This window comes from Salvelinus namaycush, chromosome 23 (assembly GCF_016432855.1).
Source record: "Salvelinus namaycush isolate Seneca chromosome 23, SaNama_1.0, whole genome shotgun sequence".
NCBI lineage: Eukaryota > Metazoa > Chordata > Actinopteri > Salmoniformes > Salmonidae > Salvelinus > Salvelinus namaycush.
The window spans coordinates 22,351,266-22,371,726 of record NC_052329.1 but is presented as its reverse complement, the minus strand read 5'-3'; the positions used below and the strand labels follow the sequence as shown (position 1 = coordinate 22,371,726).

The 20,461-nt window shown below is 49.6% G+C and overlaps 1 protein-coding gene across 1 annotated transcript in view; it reads left to right on the top strand.

Moving 5' to 3' along the window:
* The first annotated feature begins 1,129 nt into the window (after positions 1–1,129).
* The window catches only part of LOC120018537 (multidrug and toxin extrusion protein 1-like), a 35,334-nt gene continuing 16,002 nt past the window's right edge, over positions 1,130–20,461 (top strand). Inside the window, exons 1-4 of the mRNA XM_038961757.1 lie at positions 1,130–1,237; positions 1,885–1,986; positions 2,270–2,338; positions 2,596–2,744. Coding sequence (XP_038817685.1) covers positions 1,130–1,237; positions 1,885–1,986; positions 2,270–2,338; positions 2,596–2,744 — 428 coding nt within the window. The remainder of the gene's footprint in view (positions 1,238–1,884; positions 1,987–2,269; positions 2,339–2,595; positions 2,745–20,461) is intronic.

The following is a 20,461-nucleotide window of genomic DNA, read 5'->3' as shown; positions in this document are numbered from 1 at the left end:
TGATCCCGGGCTGTATCTCAACCGGCCGTGATCGGGAGTACCATAGAGCGGTGCACGATTGGCCCAGCGTCGTCCGGGTTAGGGGAGGATTTGGCCGGGGGGGGGGGGGGGGGGGGGGGGGGGGGTGCTTTACAAGTAGGCAGTCATTGTAAATAAGAATTTGTTCTTAACTGACTTGCCTAGTTAAATAAAGGTAAAAATATAATAAGGATGTATTCCATCCATAAGATACAGTATATTTTTCCCATTTGCATTGCCGTCTGCTGTCGCAGTGTTACAGATGGCCAGGTAAATTAAGCTTTCCCCTGCCAATACCACAGGCTGCATCTTCTGTTGCAATAGGCCAGTGTACTGGCTGGGGTATCTTTGCTCCTCTGACGAGGGAGATTGTCAGCCACGTTTATGTTTGATGCTACATCCTTCCTAATGATCAACACACATCTAGTTGAATAGTCTGACATTTACTTTGGGTTTGAGGTTGATTGCTTGGTCATAAGCTAAGTTTGTTGTCATAAAAATACTATCCACAACCATTGTATGCTCTTAATCACCTATCTAATTTCTATTCACATTGAGTACAGAGGAAGAGGATAAGGTTAATTACATCTATGCCACATTGTAACTATTTATGTTTCTCTCTGTTGGCACACGCATAATGATTCACTCAACTCCACCCCCATCCCTGAGATACAAACAAAGCATAAATACCCAACAAGTATTAGCCATTCAGTTAAAAGACCTGTTAATATAAAATAAATAGTGGTATTTATTGGTCTGTATCTCTTGGTCCTTGTTGATGTCTTTTGGGCAGAATTTTTGTTCTACTTATCTATTTATCTGATTCCTTATATTATGCAATGCCAAAGCACTTGAGATGTCTCACACTTTTATTCAATGAGTAAGCCTTTTGGGATGTTGAAACTTTGCGTTGGTGACCTGCTGACCAGAGCAGTGCTTACACAGCTGCAGAGGAGCTGTCTGGCTGACAGTGACAGGGGAGTTACAGCACAGTCCCAACAGTAACACTACATAGGACTGAGAGGGGACACACACAGACACAGAGGCTGGGATGGAAGACTCTGGGCCGACACTGGCATCTGGGCCCACTTCTAATTCTAATTTACCTATAATGGAGGAGTCTAGTGACAAACTGTTCTGCTATCGCTGGGTGAGGCACAGAATCCCCCTGGCACATAGAGAGGAGCTCTACCACATTCTCCGGATGACTGGACCCTTGGTAAGGACTGGCACTGCCCACCTAGCCTGTTGTGTGTTATTGTGGGTTTCCCAAATGGCACCATATACTCCCTATATAGAACACTACTTTTTAACAGGTAGTGCCTTATATAGGGAATATAGGGTACCATTTGGGACACAACTATTGTGTGGCCCTGTTTGGAAGTGGATAGCTCTGTTGCTAGGGTTATAGGTAGACTACTATGTGAGAATGAAATACTAGGCTACAGGATGAACTGTGCAGTGCATACTAATGGCTCTATGATTTATTAAAAGTACACTCCGAGGGTCACTAAAGCCCATCAGAACTAGTGTTTAAAGTAGATTTCTCTTGATTAACTTAGAAGTAATGTCTCTCCCACTGGGCAGAGATGTCAGTTCAGCGTTTAGTTTGGATTTACATTTGGTTGAGTTGTCAACTATTGTAAATTCAGTGTGAAATCAACAAAAAATGTCACTATGTCATTGGACTTAGGTTGAAAGTGAGGTGGAATGTCCTTACGTTGATGACGTTTTACAAATCCAATACGTTTTTTAACGTTGATTCAACATCATCACATACATTCTTTGGGTTGAAATGATGTGGAAATTCAACCAGTTTTGCCCAATGGGGTGTTTGTTATTGTTTATGCATGTCTTTTCCCCTAGCTGCTGTCTCGAATCCTAAACTACCTGCTTCCGTTTGTCATCACTATGTTCTGTGGTCGCCTGGGGAATGCAGTGTTAGCTGGCTATGGCCTGGCCTGCGCGGTGAGTCAATCCTCTAGCTATGTTGTGTAAACTGCTGGGGTCTATCAGCTTAGATAAGAAAATGGCTCCTCTGCATGTGATTAGAGAAGAGCGGGAAAATGGTAAGAAAGATGACAACATCACCTAAGGTCCTCACAGATTCTGGTGTTCATTTGAAGAACCACAATGGAGGGGATAGCAATGATATAATCAATTCTCTTTTTTTTTTTTTTTATGTAACGTAAAAATGTAAATCTGTGTGTAACTGTGTGCTGTAAATGTGTTTGATGATCATCTTCTTCAGACTATTAATGTTACGACTGCAGCAACAGGAGGTGGACTTGCCTTAGCATGTGACACTTTGGTATCTCAGGTATGTAAATATATTTGAATGCAGTAGTTGAAGTATACGTTGCAGTTCAAATATATGCAACAGTCACAGACTGTGACCCCAGCGATAATGTCTCATGTCATTCATGCTGCTGTTTGTTTGTGTGTGTGTGTGTGTGTGTGTGTGTGTGTGTGTGTGTGTGTGTGTGTGTGTGTGTGTGTGTGTGTGTGTGTGTGTGTGTGTGTGTGTGTGTGTGTGTGTGTGTGTGTGTGTGTGTGTGTGTGTGTGTGTCTGAGCAGACATTTGGTGGTAGGAACCTGCAGCGTGTGGGGGTGATTCTCCAGAGGAGTGTGTTGATCCTGCTGCTCTTCTGTCTGCCCTGCTGGGCCATGCTCCTCAACACCCAGTCTATCCTGCTGGCTCTGGGCCAGGAGCCTGAGGTGGCCAGGTAACAACTACACTGTCTAAATCAAATCAAATGTTACTGGTCGCATACACATATTTTGCAAATGTTATTGCAGGTGCAGCGAAATGCTTATGCTTCTAGCTCCAACAGTTTAGTAATACCTAACTATACAAAACAATACACATAAATGCACAACATTGAAAGAAACAAATTAAGAAATATCAGTACAAGCAATGTCAGAGTCCGGAATATAGATATATACAGTACCAGTAAAAAGTTGGGACACACCTACTTATTCAACAGTTTATCTTTATTTTTTACTATTTTCTACATTGTAGAATAATAATTAAGACATCAAAACTATGAAATAACACATTTGGAATCAAGTAGTAACCAAAAAAGTGTTAAACAAATCAAAATATATTTGAGATTTGAGATTCTTCAAAGTAGCCACCCTTTTCCATAACAGCTTTGCACACTCTTGACATTCTCTCAACCAGCTTCATGAGGTAGTCACCTGGAATGCATTTCAATGAAAGGTGTGCCTTGTTAAAAGTTAATTTGTGGAATTTCTTTCCTTAATGCGTTTGAGCATATCAGTTGTGTTGTGACAAGATAGGGGTGGTATACAGAACATAGCCCTATTTGGTAAAAGACCAAGTCCATATTATGGCAAGATCAGCTCAAATAAGCAAAGAGAAACGACAGTCCATCATTACTTTAAGACATAAAGGTCAGTCAATCCGGAAAAAAGTGCAGTTGCAAAAACCATCAAGCGCTATGATGAAACTAGCTCTCATGAGGACCGCCACAGGAAAGGAAGACCCAGAGATACTTCTGCTGCAGAGGATAAGTTCATTAGAGTTACCAGCCTCAGAAATTGCAGCACAAATAAAAGCTTCACAGAGTTAAAGTAACAGACAGTGGTGGAAAAAGTACCCAACAACCATACTTGAGTAAAAATAAAGACACCTTAATAGAAAATGACTCAAGTAAAAGTAAAAGTCACCCAGTGTATAAAAGTGTTTGGTTTAAAATATACTTAAGTAGCAAAAGTAAAAGTATAAATCATTTCAAACTCCTTATATTAAGCAATCCAGAAGGCACCATTTTCTTGTTTTTTTTATTTGCGGAAAGCCACTGGCACACTCCAACATTCAGACATCATTTACAAATGAAGCATTTGTGTTTAGTGAGTCCGCCAAATCAGAGGCAGTAGGGATGACCAGGGATGTTCGGTTGATAAGTGCGTGAATTTCACTATTTTCCTGTCCTGCTAAGCATTCAAAATGTAACAAGTACCTTTGGGTGTCAAGGAAAATGAATGCAGTAAAAAGTACAATATTTTCTTAAGGAATGTAGTGAAGTAAAAGCAAAAGTAGTCAAAAATATAAATAGTAAAGTACAGATACCCCCCAAAACTAATTAAGGAGTACCTTAAAGTACTTTACACCACTGGTAACAGACACATCTTAACATCAACTGTTTAGAGGAGACTGCGTGAATCAGACTTTCATGGTCGAATTGCTGCAAAGAAACCACTACTAAAGGACACCAATAAGAAGAAGAGACTTGCTTGGGCCAAGAAACATAAGCAATGGACATTAGACTGGTGGAAATCTGTCCTTTGGTCTGATGAGTCCAAATTGGAGATTTTGGTTCCAACCGCCGTGTCTTTGTGAGACGCAGAGTAGGTGAACAGATGATCTCTGCATGTGTGGTTCCTACCGTGAAGCGTGGAGGAGGAGGCGTGATGATGTGGGGGTGCTTTGCGGGTGACACTGTCTGTGATTTATTTAGAATCAAGGCACACTTAACCAGCATGGCTACCACAACATTCTGCTGCAACACGCCATCCCATCTCATTTGGGCTTAGTCTAGCTATCATTTGTTTTTCAACAGGACAATGACTCAACACACCTCCAGGCTGTGTAAGGGCTATTTGACCAAGAAGGAGCGTGATGGAGTGCTGCATCAGATGAACTGGCCTCCAGAATCACCCGACCTCAACCCAATTGAGATGGTTTGGGATGAGTTGGACCGCATTGTAAAGGAAAAGCAGACAACAAGTGCTCAGCATATGTGGGAACTCCTTCAAGACTGTTGGAAAAGCATTTCATGTGAAGCTGGTTGAGAGAATGCCAAGAGTGTGCAAAGCTGTCATCAAGGCAAAGGGTGGCTACTTTGAAGAATCTCAAATATAAAATATATTTTGATTTGTTTAACACTTTTTTGCTGTGTTATTTCATAGTTTTGATGTCTTCACTTTTATTCTGGACGGCTCTGACTTAGAATACGTGGACAACTACAAATACCTAGGTGTCTGGTTAGACTGTAAACTCTCCTTCCAGACTCACATTAAGCATCTCCAATCAAAAATTGAATCTAGAATCGGCTTCCTATATCGCAACAAAGCATCCTTTACTGATGCTGCCAAACATACCCTCGTAAAACTGACCATCCTAGCGATCCTAGACTTCGGTGATGTCATCTATAAAATAGCCTCCAACACTCTACTCATCAAACTGGATGCAGTCTATCACAGTGCCATCCGTTTTGTCACCAAAGCCCCATACACTACCCACCATTGCGACCTGTACGCTCTCTCGCTTCATACTCGTCGCCAAACCCACTGGCTACAGTGTTACGTCCGTCGTCAAATGAATGAGACCAAAGCGCAGCGTGGAAAGTGTTAATGATTTTTAATACTGAACTCTGACAAACCAACAAAATACAAAACCGAACGTAAAGTTCTGCAGGGCTAGACAGCAACTATGCAAAAACAAGATCCCACAAACTAAGGTGGAAAACAGGCTGCCTAAGTATGATCCCCAATCAGAGACAACGAGAAACAGCTGCCTCTGATTGGGAACCATACTAGGCCAACAAAGAAATAGAAACATAGATTTGCCCACCCAAGTCACACCCTGACCTAACCAAATAGAGAATAAACAAGGCTCTCCTAAGGTCAGGGCATGACAGTACCCCCACCGAAAGGTGCGGACTCCGGCCGCAAACCTGAACCTATAGGGGAGGGTCCGGGTGGGCATCTCATCTCGGTGGAGGCTCCGGTGCGGTACGCAGACCCCGCTCTGCTTGAGGCTCCCCCCACTTTGGTGGCGCCTCTGGTGCGGGGCTCGTCGCCGGGGACTCCGGACCGTAGCTCGTCGTTGCGGACTCCGGACCGTAGATCGTCGTCGTGGACTCCGGACTGGGAACCGTCTCTGGAAGCTCCGGACTGGGGACCGTCTCTGGAAGCTCCGGACTGGGGACCGTCGCTGGAGGCTCCGGACTGGGTACCGTCGCTGCAGGCTCCGGACTGGGGACCGTCGCTGCAGGCTCCGGACTGGGGACCGTCGCTGCAGGCTCCGGACTGGGGACCGTCGCTGCAGGCTCCGGACTGGAGACCGTCGCTGGAGGCTCCGGACTGGGGACCGTCGCTGGAGGCTCCGGACTGGGAACCCTCGCAGGCGGCTCTGGACTGGGAACCCCCGCTGAAGGTTCTAGGCTGCAGACAGTCGCTGAAGGCTCTGGACTGCAGACCGTCGCTGGAGGCTCTGGACTGCAGACCGTCCCTGGAGGCTTCGGACCATGGATCATCACTGGAGGCTTCGTGCCATGGATCATCACTGCAGGCTCCGGGCCATGGATCATCCCTGGAGGCTTCGGGCCATGGATCATCACTGGAGGCTTCGTGCCATGGATCACCACTGGAGGCTTCGGGCCATGGATCATCACTGGAGGCTCCAGGCCATGGATCATCACTGGAGGCTTCGGGCCATGGATCATCACTGGAGGCTTCGGGCCATGGATCACCACTGGAGGCTTCGGGCCATGGATCATCACTGGAGGCCGGGTGCATAGAGCTGGCACAGTACGCACCGGGCTGGAGAGACGCACTGGAGGCCTGGTGCGTGGAGCTGGCACATGGCTTACCAGGCTGGGCAGACAAACAGGAGACCGGGTGCGTGGAGCTGGCACAGGATATCCTGGGCCGAGGAGGCGCACTGGAGGTCTGGAGCGTAGAGCTGGCACAACGCGTCCTGGCTGGATGCTCACCCTAGCCCGGCAACTGCGGGGAGCTGGCACAGAGCACACCGGGCTGTAGATACGTACTGGAGACAGTACGTGTAACCGCAAAGCATGGTGCCTGAAGGGTCACACGCTCCTCAAAGCGACTGTCTTGCTCCAGACTTCAACCCCTACAAACTCTTTCGTCCCTCTCCACTGCCAACCGCTCCTCGCTCAAACGGTCTCGGACTCACCCCTCAGCACCGACGCCTACGTCATCTGCCCCTTGCCTCTCGGGATTCCGTCGTGTCCTCTCCTCCTGACCACGCTGCTTGGTCCGTTTGTGGTGGGATCTTCTGTTACGGCCGTCGTCAAATGAATGAGACCAAAGCGCAGCGTGGAAAGTGTTCATGATTTTTAATACTAAACTCTGACAAAACAACAAAATACAAAACCGAACGTAAAGTTCTGCAGGGCTAGACAGCAACTATGCAAAAACAAGATCCCACAAACTAAGGTGGAAAACAGGCTGCCTAAGTATGATCCCCAATCAGAGACAACGAGAAACAGCTGCCTCTGATTGGGAACCATACTAGGCCAACAAAGAAATAGAAACATAGATTTGCCCACCCAAGTCACACCCTGACCTAACCAAATAGAGAATAAACAAGGCTTTCTAAGGTCAGGGCGTGACATACAGGTTATCTACAAGTCTCTGCTAGTTAAAGCCCCACCTTATCTCAGCTCACTGGTCACCATAGCAGCACCCACTCGTAGCACGCGCTCCAGCAGGTATATCTCACTGGTCACCCCCAAAGCCAATTACTCCTTTAGTCGTCTTTCCTTCCAGTTCTCTGCTGCCAATGACTGGAATGAACTGCAAAAATCTCTAAAGCTGGAAACACTTATCTCCCTCACTAGCTTTAAGCACCAGCTGTCAGAGCAGCTCACAGATTACTGCACCTGTACATAGCCCATCTATAATTTAGCCCAAACAACTACCTCTTCCCCTACTGTATTTATTTATTTTGCTCCTTTGCACCCCATTATTTCTATTTCTACTTTGCACATTCTTCCACTGCAAATCTACCGTTCCAGTGTTTTACTTGCTATATTGTATTTACCTCGCCACCATGGCCTTTTTTTGCCTTTACCTCCCTTATCTCACCTCATTTGCTCACATTGTATATAGACTTATTTTTCTACTGTATTATTGACTGTATGTTTTGTTTATTCCATGTGTAACTCTGTGTTGTTGTATGTGTCGAATTGCTATGGTTTATCTTGGCCAGGTCGCAGTTGCAAATGAGAACGTGTTCTCAACTAGCCTACCTGGTTAAATAAAGGTGAAATTAAAAAAATATATTAAAAGAATTCTACAATGTAGAAAATAGTAAAAATATAGAAAAACCGTTGAATGAGTAGGTGTGTCCCAACTTTTGACTGGTACTGTATATATTTATATTCCGGACTCTGACATTGACTGGTACTGTATGCGTATGATGGTGTGTATAGACTGTATGGACAGTGTCACGTCCTGACCATAGTTCTTATGTGTTTTGCTTGTTTAGTGTTGGTCAGGACGTGAGCTGGGTGGGAATTCTATGTTGTGTGTCTAGTTTGTCTGTTTCTGTGTCCAGCCTAATATGGTTCTCAATCAGAGACAGCTGTCAATCGTTGTCCCTGATTGAGAATCATATATAGGTGGCTTGTTTTGTGTTGGGGATTGTGGGTGGTTGTTTCCTGTCTCTGTGTTTGTATTCTGCACCAGATAGGACTGTTTCGGTTTGCCACATTTTGTTATTTTGTTCGTTGTAAGTGTTCACTGTTTTTGTTGAATTAAACATGTTGAGCACTGGCTACGCTGCGTGTTGGTCCGATCCCTGTTTCACCCTCTCTTATAGTGAAGAGAGGGAAGGCTGCCGTTACAGACAGTATATGAATAGAAAACGTGTGCAGAGCAGTAGTTATATAGGATGAGCCTTGACTAGAATACACAATATACATATGAAGTGGGTAAAACAGTACTGTATGCAAACATTATTGACCAGTGTTCAATGACTATGTAGGCTACATAGGGCATTCAGGGCAGGGTACTGGGTGGAAGCTGACTAGCAACAGTGACTAAGTTCAGGGCAGGGTACTGGGTGGAAGCTGGCTAGTAACAGTGACTAAGTTCAGGGCATGGTCCTGGGTGGTAGCCGGCTAGTAACAGTGACTAAGTTCAGGGCAGGGTACTGGGTGGAAGCTGGCTAGTAACAGTGACTAAGTTCAGGGCATGGTACTGGGTGGTAGCCGGCTAGTAACAGTGACTAAGTTCAGGGCAGGGTACTGGGTGGAAGCTGGCTAGCAACAGTGACTAAGTTCAGGGCAGGGTCCTGGGTGGTAGACGGCTAGTAACAGTGACTAAGTTCAGGGCAGGGTACTGGGTGGAGGCTGGCTAGTGGTGACTATTACAGTCAGATGGCCTGGAGTCTGACTCACACTATAGTACACTACCACTTATATTAGGGCCAGGAGTTTTTCGTGATCAGCGAAAACTCTGGGTTCTGGTTATACCCTGTGACTAGCTCCAGAGTTGTTCCTGACCCTGGTTATACCCTGTGACTAGCTCCAGAGTTGTTCCTGACCCTGGTTATACCATGTGACTAGCTCCAGAGTTGTTCCTGACCCTGGTTATACCCGATGACTAGCTCCAGAGTTGTTCCTGACCCTGGTTATACCCTGTGACTAGCTCCAGAGTTGTTCCTGACCCTGGTTATACCCTGTGACTAGCTCCATAGTTGTTCCTGACCCTGATAATACCCTGTGACTAGCTCCAGAGTTGTTCCTGACCCTGGTTATACCCTGTGACTAGCTCCAGAGTTGTTCCTGACCCTGGTTATACCCTGAGACTAGCTCCAGAGTTGTTCCTGACCCTGGTTATACCCTGTGACTAGCTCCAGAGTTGTTCCTGACCCTGGTTATACCCTGTGACTAGCTCCAGAGTTGTTCCTGACCCTGGTTATACCCTGTGACTAGCTCCAGAGTTGTTCCTGACCCTGGTTATACCCTGTGACTAGCTCCAGAGTTGTTCCTGACCCTGGTTATACCCTGTGACTAGCTCCAGAGTTGTTCCTGACCCTGGTTATAACCTGTGACTAGCTCCAGAGTTGTTCCTGACCCTGGTTATACCCTGTGACTAGCTCCAGAGTTGTTACTGACCCTGGTTATACCCTGTGACTAGCTCCAGAGTTGTTCCTGACCCTGGTTATACCCTGTGACTAGCCCCAGAGTTGTTCCTGACCCTGGTTATACCCTGTGACTAGCTTCAGAGTTGTTCCTGACTCTGGTAATACCCTGTGACTAGCTCCAGAGTTGTTCCTGACCCTGGTTATACCCTGTGACTAGCTCCAGAGTTGTTCCTGACCCTGGTAATACCCTGTGACTAGCTCCAGAGTTGTTTCTGACCCTGGTTATACCCTGTGACTAGCTCCAGAGTTGTTTCTGACCCTGGTTATACCATATTACTAGCTCCAGAGTTGTTCCTGACCCTGGTTATACCCTATGACTAGCTCCAGAGTTGTTATTGACCCTGGTTATACCCTGTGACTAGCTCCAGAGTTGTTCCTGACCCTGGTTATACCCTGTGACTAGCTTCAGAGTTGTTCCTGACCCTGGTAATACCCTGTGACTAGCTCCAGAGTTGTTCCTGACCCTGGTTATACCCTGTGACTAGCTCCAGAGTTGTTCCTGACCCTGGTTATACCCTGAGACTAGCTCCAGAGTTGTTCCTGACCCTGGCTATACCCTGTGACTAGCTCCAGAGTTGTTCCTGACCCTGGTTATACCCTGTGACTAGCTCCATAGTTGTTCCTGACCCTGGTAATACCCTGTGACTAGCTCCATAGTTGTTCCTGACCCTGGTTATACCCTGTGACTAGCTCCAGAGTTGTTCCTGACCCTGGTTATACCCTGAGACTAGCTCCAGAGTTGTTCCTGACCCTGGTTATACCCTGTGACTAGCTCCAGAGTTGTTCCTGACCCTGGTTATACCCTGTGACTAGCTCCAGAGTTGTTCCTGACCCTGGTTATACCCTGAGACTAGCTCCAGAGTTGTTCCTGACCCTGGTTATACCCTGTGACTAGCTCCAGAGTTGTTCCTGACCCTGGTTATACCCTGTGACTAGCTCCAGAGTTGTTCCTGACCCTGGTTATACCCTGTGACTAGCTCCAGAGTTGTTCCTGACCCTGGTTATACCCTGTGACTAGCTCCAGAGTTGTTCCTGACCCTGGTTATACCCTGTGACTAGCTCCAGAGTTGTTCCTGACCCTGGTTATAACCTGTGACTAGCTCCAGAGTTGTTCCTGACCCTGGTTATACCCTGTGACTAGCTCCAGAGTTGTTACTGACCCTGGTTATACCCTGTGACTAGCTCCAGAGTTGTTCCTGACCCTGGTAATACCCTGTGACTAGCCCCAGAGTTGTTCCTGACCCTGGTTATACCCTGTGACTAGCTTCAGAGTTGTTCCTGACTCTGGTAATACCCTGTGACTAGCTCCAGAGTTGTTCCTGACCCTGGTTATACCCTGTGACTAGCTCCAGAGTTGTTCCTGACCCTGGTAATACCATGTGACTAGCTCCAGAGTTGTTCCTGACCCTGGTTATACCCTGTGACTAGCTCCAGAGTTGTTTCTGACCCTGGTTATACCATATTACTAGCTCCAGAGTTGTTCCTGACCCTGGTTATACCCTATGACTAGCTCCAGAGTTGTTATTGACCCTGGTTATACCCTGTGACTAGCTCCAGAGTTGTTCCTGACCCTGGTTATACCCTGTGACTAGCTTCAGAGTTGTTCCTGACCCTGGTAATACCCTGTGACTAGCTCCAGAGTTGTTCCTGACCCTGGTTATACCCTGTGACTAGCTTCAGAGTTGTTCCTGACCCTGGTAATACCCTGTGACCAGCTCCAGAGTTGTTCCTGACCCTGGTTATACCCTGTGACTAGCTCCAGAGTTGTTTCTGACCCTGGTTATATCATATTACTAGCTCCAGAGTTGTTCCTGACCCTGGTTATACCCTGTGACTAGCTCCAGATTTGTTATTGACCCTGGTTATACCCTGGGTGTCACGTTCCTGACCTGTTTTTCCTTTTGTGTTTATTTAGTTGGTCAGGGCGTGAGTTGGGGTGGGTTGTCGAGGTGTTATTTTCTATGTTGGGTTGTTTGTGTTCGGCCGGGTATGATTCTCAATCAGAGACAGCTGTCAATCGTTGTCCCTGATTGAGAATCATACTTAGGCAGCCTGGGTTTCACATGTGTTTTGTGGGTGTTTGTATCTCGTGTCTGTATGTCTACCACACGGGACTGTTGCGTTTGTGTTTCATGTAGTCTGTTCCTGTTCGTGCGCTCTTCGTTTATTGTAAGTTCTCAAGTCCAGGTCTGTCTACATCGTTTATTTGTTTTCGTAGTTTGTTTAAGTGTTTTCGTGTTTCGTCTATCATTTAAATAAATCAGTATGTCAAAGTATCACGCTGCGCATTGGTCTTCTGATCCTTCTCGCCTCTCCTCGTCTGAGGAGGAGGACGAAGTAGACGATCGTAACAGAAACACCCACCACCAAAGGACCAAGCGGAGTGGAGAAGGGCAACAACAGCAGTGGAAGAAAACACAGGACTCGTGGACTTGGGAGGAGATCCTGAACAGAGAAGGACCCTGGGCACAGGCTGGGGAGTATCGCCGCCCCAAAGCTGAGCTGGAGGAAGCGAAAGCTGAGCGGCGGCGATATGAGGAGGCAGCACGGCAGCGCGACAGGTACGAGAGGCAGCCCCATAATTTTTTTGGGGGGGGGGGCTAGAGAGGAGTGTGGCTAAGCCAGGTAGCAGACCTGAGCGCACTCCTCGTGCTTATTATAAGCAACGCGTCACTGGTCAGGCACCGTGTTATGCGGTTAAGCGCACGGTGTCGCCAGTGAGTGCCCATAGCCCGGTGCGCTATAGGGCAGCCCCCCGAAAGTGTCATGTGAGTGTGGGCATCCAGCCGGGGCGGATTGTGCCTGCTCAGCGCGTCTGGTCTCCGGTACGCAGTTTCGGTCCAGGGTATCCTGCGCCGGCTCTGCGTGCTGTGTCTCCGGGGGCGCTGGGAGGGTGCAGTGCGTCCTATGCCTACGCTCCGCTCGTACCGGGCAAATGTGGGAGTGGAGCCTAAGGGAGAGGTGCGCGTAGTAGGCACTAGATCTCCAGTGCTCATCCACAGCCCGGTTCAACCTGTGCCTGCACTCTGGAGGGTACGGGCTGGAGTAGTATTCCAGCCTGGGGGAGTGGTGCCAAGGCTGCGCACCAGAGCTCCAGTGCTCCCTCACAGCCCGGTCCTTCAGGTGCCTCTTAACATCAAGCCTCCTGTAGGTCTCTCCAGCCTGGTGGATCCTGTGGCAGCCCCACCAGCGCCAGAGCCGCCACCGTGGACAGACGCCCACCCAGACCCTCCCCTAGACTTTATGCTGGTGCGCCCGGAGTTCGCACCTTAAGGGGGGGGTTATGTCACGTTCCTGACCTGTTTTTCCTTTTGTGTTTATTTAGTTGGTCAGGGCGTGAGTTGGGGTGGGTTGTCGAGGTGTTATTTTCTATGTTGGGTTGTTTGTGTTCGGCCGGGTATGATTCTCAATCAGAGACAGCTGTCAATCGTTGTCCCTGATTGAGAATCATACTTAGGCAGCCTGGGTTTCACATGTGTTTTGTGGGTGTTTGTATCTCGTGTCAGTGTTAGTACCACACGGGACTGTTTGCGGTTTTGTCACGTTTGTTGTTTTCGTATGTTAAGTGTTCAGTCTACGTGAATTAAAAGATGACCACTTTCCACTCTGCATATTCGTCTGATCCTTCTCGCCTCTCCTCCTCGTCCGAGGAGGAGGATTACGACAGCCGTAACACTGGGATTAGCTCCAGAATTGTTATTGACCCTGGTCATACCCTATGACTAGCTCCAGAGTTGATTATTGACCCTGGTTATACCCTATGACTAGCTTCAGAGTTGTTATTGACCCTGGTTATACCCTATGACTAGATCCGGAGTTGTTCCTGTGTCACGTTCCTGACCTGTTTTTCCTTTGTTTTAGCTTTGTTTAGTTGGTCAGGACGTGAGCTGGGTGGGCAGTCTATGTTATTTGTTTCTTGTTTAGGTTCATTGGTTAATTAGCCTTATATGGTTCTCAATCAGGGGCACGTGTTTGACGTTTCCTCTGATTGAGAACCATATTAAGGTAGGCTGTTCACACCGTTTGTTTGTGGGTGATTGTCTTCCGTGTCTGTGTATGTACCACACGGGACTGTTTCGTTTGTTTAGTCTGTTCCTGTTCGTGCGTTCTTCGTGTTATGTAAGTTCTCATGTCCAGGTCGGTCTACGTCGTTTTTGTTATTTTGTAATTTATCAAGTGTGCTTCGTGTTCGTCTTGTTTAAATAAATTCATCATGTATTCCACACAAGCTGCGTTTTGGTCCGATCCATGCTCCTCCTCATACGAGGAGGAGAACAATCGTTACAGAATCACCCACCAACAAAGGACCAAGCAGCGTGGGAAAAAGCAGCAGCAGCGATCGCAGGATTTCTGGACATGGGAGGAAATACTGGACGGTAAAGGACCCTGGGCACAACCTGGAGAATATCGCCGCCCTCGTGAAGAGCTGGAGGCAGCTAAAGCCGAGAGGCGGTGGTATGAGGAGGCAGCACGGAGGCGAGGCTGGAAGCCTGTGAGTCAAGCCCAAAAATTTCTTGGGGGGGGCTAAAGGGTAGTGTGGCGAAGTCAGGTAGGAGACCTGCGCCAACTTCCCGATCTTACCGTGGAGAGCGAGAGTACGGGCAGACACCGTGTTATGCGGTAAAGCGCACGGTGTCTCCTGTACGTGTGCTTAGCCCGGTGCGGGTTATTCCACCTCCCCGCACTGGCAGGGCTAGATTGAGCATTGAGCCAGGTGCCATGAAGCCGGCTCAACGCGTCTGGTCTCCAGTGCGTCTCCTCGGGCCGGCATACATGGCACCAGCCTTACGCATGGTGTCCCCGGTTCGCCAACACAGCCCAGTGCGGGTTATTCCACCTCCCCGCACTGGTCGGGCTACGGGGAGCATACAACCAGGTAAGGTTGGGCAGGCTCGGTGCTCAAGGGAGCCAGTACGCCTGCACGGTCCGGTATATCCGGCGCCACCTCCCCGCCCCAGCCCAGTACCACCAGTGCCAACACCACGCACCAGGCTTCCAGTGTGTCTCCAGAGCCCTGTTCCTCCTCCACGCACTCGCCCTGTGGTGAGTGTCTCCAGCCCAGTACCACCAGTTCCGGCACCACGCACCAAGCCTCCTGTGCGTCTCCAGAGCCCTGTGCGCCCTGTTGCTGCTCCCCGCACTAGCCTTAAGGTGCGTGTCCTTAGCCCGGTACCACCAGTTCCGGCACCACGCACCAGGCCTACTGTGCGCCTCAGCCGGCCAGAGTCTGCCGTCTGCCCAGTGCCGCCTGCACTGCCCGTCTGCCCAGAGCCACCTGCGCTATCCGTTTGCCCAGTGCCGCCTGCACTGCCCGTCTGCCCAGAGCCGCCTGTGCTATCCGTCTGCCCAGCGCCGCCTGCGCTGCCCGTCTGCCCAGCGCCGTCTGAGCCGCCCGTCTGTCCTGAGCCGTCAGAGCCGCCCGTCTGTCCTGAGCCGTCAAAGCATGGTTATACTAGACCCTGGTTATACCCTGTGACTAGCTCCAGAGTTGTTCCTGACCCTGGTTATACCCTGTGACTAGCTCCAGAGTTGTTCCTGACCTTGGTTATACCCTGTGACTAGCTCCAGAGTTGTTCCTGACCCTGGTTATACCCTGTGACTAGCTCCAGAGTTGTTCCTGACCCTGGTTATACCCTGTGACTAGCTCCAGAGTTGTTCCTGACCCTGGTTATACCCTGTGACTAGCTCCAGAGTTGTTCCTGACCCTGGTTATACCCTGTGACTAGCTCCAGAGTTGTTCCTGACCCTGGTTATACCCTGTGACTAGCTCCAGAGTTGTTCCTGACCCTGGTTATACCCTGTGACTAGCTCCAGAGTTGTTCCTGACCCTGGTTATACCCTGTGACTAGCTCCAGAGTTGTTCCTGACCCTGGTTATACCCTGTGACTAGCTCCAGAGTTGTTCCTGACCCTGGTTATACCCTGTGACTAGCTCCAGAGTTGTTCCTGACCCTGGTTATAACCTGTGACTAGCTCCAGAGTTGTTCCTGACCCTGGTTATACCCTGTGACTAGCTCCAGAGTTGTTACTGACCCTGGTTATACCCTGTGACTAGCTCCAGAGTTGTTCCTGACCCTGGTAATACCCTGTGACTAGCCCCAGAGTTGTTCCTGACCCTGGTTATACCCTGTGACTAGCTTCAGAGTTGTTCCTGACTCTGGTAATACCCTGTGACTAGCTCCAGAGTTGTTCCTGACCCTGGTTATACCCTGTGACTAGCTCCAGAGTTGTTCCTGACCCTGGTAATACCATGTGACTAGCTCCAGAGTTGTTCCTGACCCTGGTTATACCCTGTGACTAGCTCCAGAGTTGTTTCTGACCCTGGTTATACCATATTACTAGCTCCAGAGTTGTTCCTGACCCTGGTTATACCCTATGACTAGCTCCAGAGTTGTTATTGACCCTGGTTATACCCTGTGACTAGCTCCAGAGTTGTTCCTGACCCTGGTTATACCCTGTGACTAGCTTCAGAGTTGTTCCTGACCCTGGTAATACCCTGTGACTAGCTCCAGAGTTGTTCCTGACCCTGGTTATACCCTGTGACTAGCTTCAGAGTTGTTCCTGACCCTGGTAATACCCTGTGACCAGCTCCAGAGTTGTTCCTGACCCTGGTTATACCCTGTGACTAGCTCCAGAGTTGTTTCTGACCCTGGTTATATCATATTACTAGCTCCAGAGTTGTTCCTGACCCTGGTTATACCCTGTGACTAGCTCCAGATTTGTTATTGACCCTGGTTATACCCTGGGTGTCACGTTCCTGACCTGTTTTTCCTTTTGTGTTTATTTAGTTGGTCAGGGCGTGAGTTGGGGTGGGTTGTCGAGGTGTTATTTTCTATGTTGGGTTGTTTGTGTTCGGCCGGGTATGATTCTCAATCAGAGACAGCTGTCAATCGTTGTCCCTGATTGAGAATCATACTTAGGCAGCCTGGGTTTCACATGTGTTTTGTGGGTGTTTGTATCTCGTGTCTGTATGTCTACCACACGGGACTGTTGCGTTTGTGTTTCATGTAGTCTGTTCCTGTTCGTGCGCTCTTCGTTTATTGTAAGTTCTCAAGTCCAGGTCTGTCTACATCGTTTATTTGTTTTGGTAGTTTGTTTAAGTGTTTTCGTGTTTCGTCTATCATTTAAATAAATCAGTATGTCAAAGTATCACGCTGCGCATTGGTCTTCTGATCCTTCTCGCCTCTCCTCGTCTGAGGAGGAGGACGAAGTAGACGATCGTAACAGAAACACCCACCACCAAAGGACCAAGCGGAGTGGAGAAGGGCAACAACAGCAGTGGAAGAAAACACAGGACTCGTGGACTTGGGAGGAGATCCTGAACAGAGAAGGACCCTGGGCACAGGCTGGGGAGTATCGCCGCCCCAAAGCTGAGCTGGAGGAAGCGAAAGCTGAGCGGCGGCGATATGAGGAGGCAGCACGGCAGCGCGACAGGTACGAGAGGCAGCCCCATAATTTTTTGGGGGGGGGGGCTAGAGAGGAGTGTGGCTAAGCCAGGTAGCAGACCTGAGCGCACTCCTCGTGCTTATTATAAGCAACGCGTCACTGGTCAGGCACCGTGTTATGCGGTTAAGCGCACGGTGTCGCCAGTGAGTGCCCATAGCCCGGTGCGCTATAGGGCAGCCCCCCGAAAGTGTCATGTGAGTGTGGGCATCCAGCCGGGGCGGATTGTGCCTGCTCAGCGCGTCTGGTCTCCGGTACGCAGTTTCGGTCCAGGGTATCCTGCGCCGGCTCTGCGTGCTGTGTCTCCGGGGGCGCTGGGAGGGTGCAGTGCGTCCTATGCCTACGCTCCGCTCGTACCGGGCAAATGTGGGAGTGGAGCCTAAGGGAGAGGTGCGCGTAGTAGGCACTAGATCTCCAGTGCTCATCCACAGCCCGGTTCAACCTGTGCCTGCACTCTGGAGGGTACGGGCTGGAGTAGTATTCCAGCCTGGGGGAGTGGTGCCAAGGCTGCGCACCAGAGCTCCAGTGCTCCCTCACAGCCCGGTCCTTCAGGTGCCTCTTAACATCAAGCCTCCTGTAGGTCTCTCCAGCCTGGTGGATCCTGTGGCAGCCCCACCAGCGCCAGAGCCGCCACCGTGGACAGACGCCCACCCAGACCCTCCCCTAGACTTTATGCTGGTGCGCCCGGAGTTCGCACCTTAAGGGGGGGGTTATGTCACGTTCCTGACCTGTTTTTCCTTTTGTGTTTATTTAGTTGGTCAGGGCGTGAGTTGGGGTGGGTTGTCGAGGTGTTATTTTCTATGTTGGGTTGTTTGTGTTCGGCCGGGTATGATTCTCAATCAGAGACAGCTGTCAATCGTTGTCCCTGATTGAGAATCATACTTAGGCAGCCTGGGTTTCACATGTGTTTTGTGGGTGTTTGTATCTCGTGTCAGTGTTAGTACCACACGGGACTGTTTGCGGTTTTGTCACGTTTGTTGTTTTCGTATGTTAAGTGTTCAGTCTACGTGAATTAAAAGATGACCACTTTCCACTCTGCATATTCGTCTGATCCTTCTCGCCTCTCCTCCTCGTCCGAGGAGGAGGATTACGACAGCCGTAACACTGGGATTAGCTCCAGAATTGTTATTGACCCTGGTCATACCCTATGACTAGCTCCAGAGTTGATTATTGACCCTGGTTATACCCTATGACTAGCTTCAGAGTTGTTATTGACCCTGGTTATACCCTATGACTAGATCCGGAGTTGTTCCTGTGTCACGTTCCTGACCTGTTTTTCCTTTGTTTTAGCTTTGTTTAGTTGGTCAGGACGTGAGCTGGGTGGGCAGTCTATGTTATTTGTTTCTTGTTTAGGTTCATTGGTTAATTAGCCTTATATGGTTCTCAATCAGGGGCACGTGTTTGACGTTTCCTCTGATTGAGAACCATATTAAGGTAGGCTGTTCACACCGTTTGTTTGTGGGTGATTGTCTTCCGTGTCTGTGTATGTACCACACGGGACTGTTTCGTTTGTTTAGTCTGTTCCTGTTCGTGCGTTCTTCGTGTTATGTAAGTTCTCATGTCCAGGTCGGTCTACGTCGTTTTTGTTATTTTGTAATTTATCAAGTGTGCTTCGTGTTCGTCTTGTTTAAATAAATTCATCATGTATTCCACACAAGCTGCGTTTTGGTCCGATCCATGCTCCTCCTCATACGAGGAGGAGAACAATCGTTACAGAATCACCCACCAACAAAGGACCAAGCAGCGTGGGAAAAAGCAGCAGCAGCGATCGCAGGATTTCTGGACATGGGAGGAAATACTGGACGGTAAAGGACCCTGGGCACAACCTGGAGAATATCGCCGCCCTCGTGAAGAGCTGGAGGCAGCTAAAGCCGAGAGGCGGTGGTATGAGGAGGCAGCACGGAGGCGAGGCTGGAAGCCTGTGAGTCAAGCCCAAAAATTTCTTGGGGGGGGCTAAAGGGTAGTGTGGCGAAGTCAGGTAGGAGACCTGCGCCAACTTCCCGATCTTACCGTGGAGAGCGAGAGTACGGGCAGACACCGTGTTATGCGGTAAAGCGCACGGTGTCTCCTGTACGTGTGCTTAGCCCGGTGCGGGTTATTCCACCTCCCCGCACTGGCAGGGCTAGATTGAGCATTGAGCCAGGTGCCATGAAGCCGGCTCAACGCGTCTGGTCTCCAGTGCGTCTCCTCGGGCCGGCATACATGGCACCAGCCTTACGCATGGTGTCCCCGGTTCGCCAACACAGCCCAGTGCGGGTTATTCCACCTCCCCGCACTGGTCGGGCTACGGGGAGCATACAACCAGGTAAGGTTGGGCAGGCTCGGTGCTCAAGGGAGCCAGTACGCCTGCACGGTCCGGTATATCCGGCGCCACCTCCCCGCCCCAGCCCAGTACCACCAGTGCCAACACCACGCACCAGGCTTCCAGTGTGTCTCCAGAGCCCTGTTCCTCCTCCACGCACTCGCCCTGTGGTGAGTGTCTCCAGCCCAGTACCACCAGTTCCGGCACCACGCACCAAGCCTCCTGTGCGTCTCCAGAGCCCTGTGCGCCCTGTTGCTGCTCCCCGCACTAGCCTTAAGGTGCGTGTCCTTAGCCCGGTACCACCAGTTCCGGCACCACGCACCAGGCCTACTGTGCGCCTCAGCCGGCCAGAGTCTGCCGTCTGCCCAGTGCCGCCTGCACTGCCCGTCTGCCCAGAGCCACCTGCGCTATCCGTTTGCCCAGTGCCGCCTGCACTGCCCGTCTGCCCAGAGCCGCCTGTGCTATCCGTCTGCCCAGCGCCGCCTGCGCTGCCCGTCTGCCCAGCGCCGTCTGAGCCGCCCGTCTGTCCTGAGCCGTCAGAGCCGCCCGTCTGTCCTGAGCCGTCAAAGCATGGTTATACTAGACCCTGGTTATACCCTGTGACTAGCTCCAGAGTTGTTCCTGACCCTGGTTATACCCTGTGACTAGCTCCAGAGTTGTTCCTGACCTTGGTTATACCCTGTGACTAGCTCCAGAGTTGTTCCTGACCCTGGTTATACCCTGTGACTAGCTCCAGAGTTGTTCCTGACCCTGGTTATACCCTGTGACTAG